Source organism: Dioscorea cayenensis, chromosome 20 (genome assembly GCF_009730915.1).
Source record: "Dioscorea cayenensis subsp. rotundata cultivar TDr96_F1 chromosome 20, TDr96_F1_v2_PseudoChromosome.rev07_lg8_w22 25.fasta, whole genome shotgun sequence".
NCBI classification, from domain to species: domain Eukaryota; kingdom Viridiplantae; phylum Streptophyta; class Magnoliopsida; order Dioscoreales; family Dioscoreaceae; genus Dioscorea; species Dioscorea cayenensis.
In genome coordinates this window covers 26,082,173-26,086,316 of record NC_052490.1, presented here as the reverse complement: position 1 = coordinate 26,086,316, position 4,144 = coordinate 26,082,173, and the positions used below count along the sequence as shown (strand labels likewise).

At 40.2% G+C, this 4,144-nt stretch overlaps 1 protein-coding gene across 1 annotated transcript; it reads left to right on the top strand.

The window, feature by feature from the left end:
• The first annotated feature begins 1,984 nt into the window (after positions 1-1,984).
• LOC120251358 lies at positions 1,985-3,301 on the top strand. Its single transcript, XM_039259897.1, has one exon. It carries the CDS (start codon positions 1,985-1,987, stop codon positions 3,299-3,301), a length of 1,317 nt encoding a protein of 438 aa, XP_039115831.1.
• Positions 3,302-4,144: the final 843 nt, after the last annotated feature.

The following is a 4,144-nucleotide window of genomic DNA, read 5'->3' as shown; positions in this document are numbered from 1 at the left end:
AGCATATGAGATGAACCTCAATCCTCGAAAGAAGAATAGAAGATATAGCCTTGAAGGTTGAAGCAATAAAATGGAAGGAGTTACAACATCGTCATATAATGTAAGATGAAGACGAAGAGGATAGAGAAATTGTTTTTCTTGTCAAGAAAGATGCATGACATGCTCGGAAGATACAAGACACAAGGCAAGAAATTTCAAAGAAAAAGATGGTCCGAATAAAGAAAAAGGAAGAAGTCAAAGATCATCACAAAAAAAGGGAAAAAAATTGAAGATCGCCTCATGAAGATCAAGTGTAGAGAATGTGGAGGCTTTGGGCACTATCAAGCCGATTGTGCTAATACTCTCGAAAGAAAGGAAAAATCACTCGAATGCTAGATGGAGTGATGACTCGGATGGTAGCAATCAAGAAGACGATGAAGGAAGTCCGAGCAACCATCATACGTCATTTCTGCTATGATGAATGGATCCACGCTGCTGCGTAATATGTTGCAACATCGCCTACAACATACACTCGAAACCGACGAAAGTGAGTACAATGAGGTAACGTAAAATGATCTTCTCACAAACTATAAACTCATAATGAACAGATTTAATGATATGATGTTGCAAAACCAACGCTTGGAGGAAGAGTTGAGTATATGTAAAGAAAAAGTCGCTCAATGCTCGAGAAGACATTGGACTCCATGAATAAGAGTACTCGCCAAGCTTGACGAGATTCTTTTCAGCTTGGAAGAACTAGTAAAGCCCGACATGGTATTGGGTATATTGGAGAAAAGCTCAAGTGTCAAGACAGAAGATTCGGGGAGTTGTGTTTGTCAAGTCAATCGCCCAACAAAACGTTAAAGAAAAAAACAAGTCAAAGCAAGAGAAGAACCAAAAAAGTGAAGTGCCTACATGCTTTCATTGTGGAGAAACTGGCCACATAAGACCCAAGTGCAACAAATTGAAAGAAGACTTGAAAAGTGGAAGAATAATTGGACATGAAGAAGCAATCATTAAAAGAAAAGTTAGAGGGAAGACTATTGTAATCAAGAAATTGTGGATTCGAAAAGGTGAAGTACCAAGAGAAGAAGAAGAGTTCTCCAGTTCAGGTTTGAAGATGGTGATAAATCAGACAGGTACAACATTATGGTACAACAATCAATATGTTGACCGAGGTCCTATGAAGTCAACAAGCAAAACACTCCAAGGAGTGAAAATCTCTTGATGTCTCTCAAAGTTATAAAAAAAAAAAAAACAAAAAAAAAAGGGAAATAAAAAGGAGGGAAAATAAAAAAAAAATATTCAAAAAAGAGAGGGATTATTTTTGAAAAGAGATTTTTTTGAAAGGGTGCCTTGGAAGTTATAACTATTTAATGGGGGCATAAAAACCCTAATATCCCAAATTGTTTCCAAAGATTGTTTTTGAAATCAGGAGAGAGAGAGAGAGAGAAGAAAGAAACGAAGACAGTGAGAAAAGATGAGGACAAAGAGGATGGCCCGCCGTGCTCCACCGACCCCACAAGAAATTGCTGCCCGAATTGCGGAATTAAGATGAGAGGGACTGATTCTGGAGGAAGCCCACCAAGGAGAGAAGAATCAGAAGATTTGGGGAAAGCGATTGTCCCTTATGTTTCTTCTCGTGGATGTCAAGTAAGAGAAGCGGGAACATCGCCTCAAGACTTGCCTTCGGTGTCAAAGACGGGAGATGATCTTTTGAGATGGGTTCGTGAGTCTTTTTCCAGGAGCATATGTTCGAGAGAATGAGGAAGATGAACAGAGGACTCCACTCATCGCTCCAAGAGGGAGAAGGTTCGGAAAGAGCAACAGGGCTAGGGATGAAGATATCGCGAGAAAAGAAGCGCACTCAAGCACAAGCGTAAGAAACTATTGGAGAAAGGAGTACAGATGCTCCCACTAGTGCTGAAGAAGAGGCTGCTACTATTCTAAGTGAAGTTCTGGGTGATCTACACCGACATGTCGAAGCACCTATAGAAACAGTAACATGTCACAAAGCACCGCTATAACATCTTCTGCAACATGCGACAGTTCACATAGTTCTGATGAGATCCCACTCAAAGATCGTGTTGCCCAGATTGCTAAAGGGAAGAAAGTAGCGTCAGAAAAGAAGGCCCAGTCAAGGAAGAAAACCCAGAAGAAGGAGAAGGTTAGCAAAAGAAAGTCTTTCTCTGATCCCGGAGTAGAAGCTTCCCCTAGGCACAAGAGAAAGTGTACTGAAGCTACAAAACAGGGGGAGAAACCATCAGCAAGCTCTAAGAAAGAAAAGAAGAAGAAAGCAACCCAACCGGCAAAAGACAGTGATGAAGACAGATTTTATGACAAAGCATCCAAGAAGAAGTTTGAATCTGTTGAAGGGAGAGGAGTTGTGGTTGAAAGGATGATTGATGAAGGAGCTTTTGAGAAGTATGGCTTGACTGAGCTGCTACAACAAAGAAGTTTATACAAGTCTGCGACATTTCCAGAAAGCTACAGTTTGTCATTGGTCCAAGAGTTTTACAGTAATTTACTTCCATCTGACAAAGGCATTACTAGAGTCTATGTTCGAGGTAAGTGGATCCCTTTTACTCCTACTTGTCTGAATAAATTCTTGGAGTTTAAACCAGAGGTGAAGGGAAACTATGAAGAAGGGCTTGAGTTGAATGAAGAAGCTCTGAAAGAGATCACTGGAGGAAGAACGGAGTCATGGGGAGTAGAAACAAGACTCCCAGCATCCACCCTTACGGCCAAGTACAATGTTCTGTATAGACTTGGCATTCAGAATTGGTTACCAGCCTCGCACAATTCTAGCATAGTAAAGGAGCTTGCTCTATTATTGTTTGCTGTTGGTACTGGCAAGAAGTTCAATCTGGGAAGGCTGATCTTCCAAAATATTGTGAAAGAAGCTGACTGCACAAGCTCCTCAACATCACTTGGATATCCTGCACTGCTGTCGCAGTATTTGTTACAACATGGAGTACAACTCAGGAAGGGAGAAGCAGTCACAGCAGTGAAGAAGCTGAAGATTTCTCAGAAACTGTTCAGCCTAGGTAAGAAGATTGATTTACCTGTAGGAAGGGTGTCTCCACCACCAATGCCTGAATATGAAGAAGAGGCAAATCTATTGGTAGAAGAAGAATATGAGAAGATGTTGAAAGAGCAACTAGAAGATGTGGAGAGGAGGCAACGAGCATTATCTGCAGAATTGTTCATCATTGCCAAACAAAAGCAGAAGATTATATCTCGCCTGGAAATTCTTGAGAAGAAGAAGAAAAGAGAAGATGATGACCACGACTCAGGGGGAGATGAAGACCAGGAAACCTGAAGATAGGGGGAGTTGCTGAAGATGGTATAACAAAACTTGCAACAGTTCATGAAGACTTCAGCATCAATTATGTCACAAAGGGGGAGAAGTGTGCTTGCACCAGACTGACTAGTTATTTGTTTTTTTCATTTCTTGGGCATTTGAACATTCAGTCTTATTGTGTTAAACATTGTTATGTTTGTCAGTTCATTATGGTTAATCGTATTTTGTCTCACTAGTTGCAGTTTGTAATATTTTCTCAAGTATTTTGTAAGCAACTAGATGAAATCTTGTGTCAGTCTTGGTTTCTGTTCTCCAGTTGATGTTGAACCTGGAAATTGTAACAGCATCAGTTTAGTCTGTGTCCAGGTCAGTGTTGTAACAGAATGTTGTAACAGAAGTCAGTCTGGGTGCAGAAGTAGTTGTGTCAAATTATGCCAAAGGGGGAGATTGTTAGTGCAACCGCACTATTTATTGGCATGATTTGACACCTAGACCAAGTGACGTGGCAACCAAGGTGACAAAGCATAATTGATGATGTGGCAAGCATGGTGACATGGCATGGAGACTTGGAGTGCAAGGCAAACATCTTGAAGATCTTAATAGAGCTATTTTTAGTAAGTCTCTAACATGGAGCCAAATATCTTGAAGATCATGATGAAGCTATCTTAAAGATCTTGGTGGCGTTATTTTTGGCAATGCATTACAACTTGAAGACAAGATCATATCAAGACCATATTTAGGTGATTTGATTGAAGACTAAATATGGTGGAGCTTAATTAAAGAAAGATCTATTCATGGTGTGAATGAAGGAGATATGATTTGAAGAATCCTTGATGAGAATCATTGAAGTCTATTAATGGC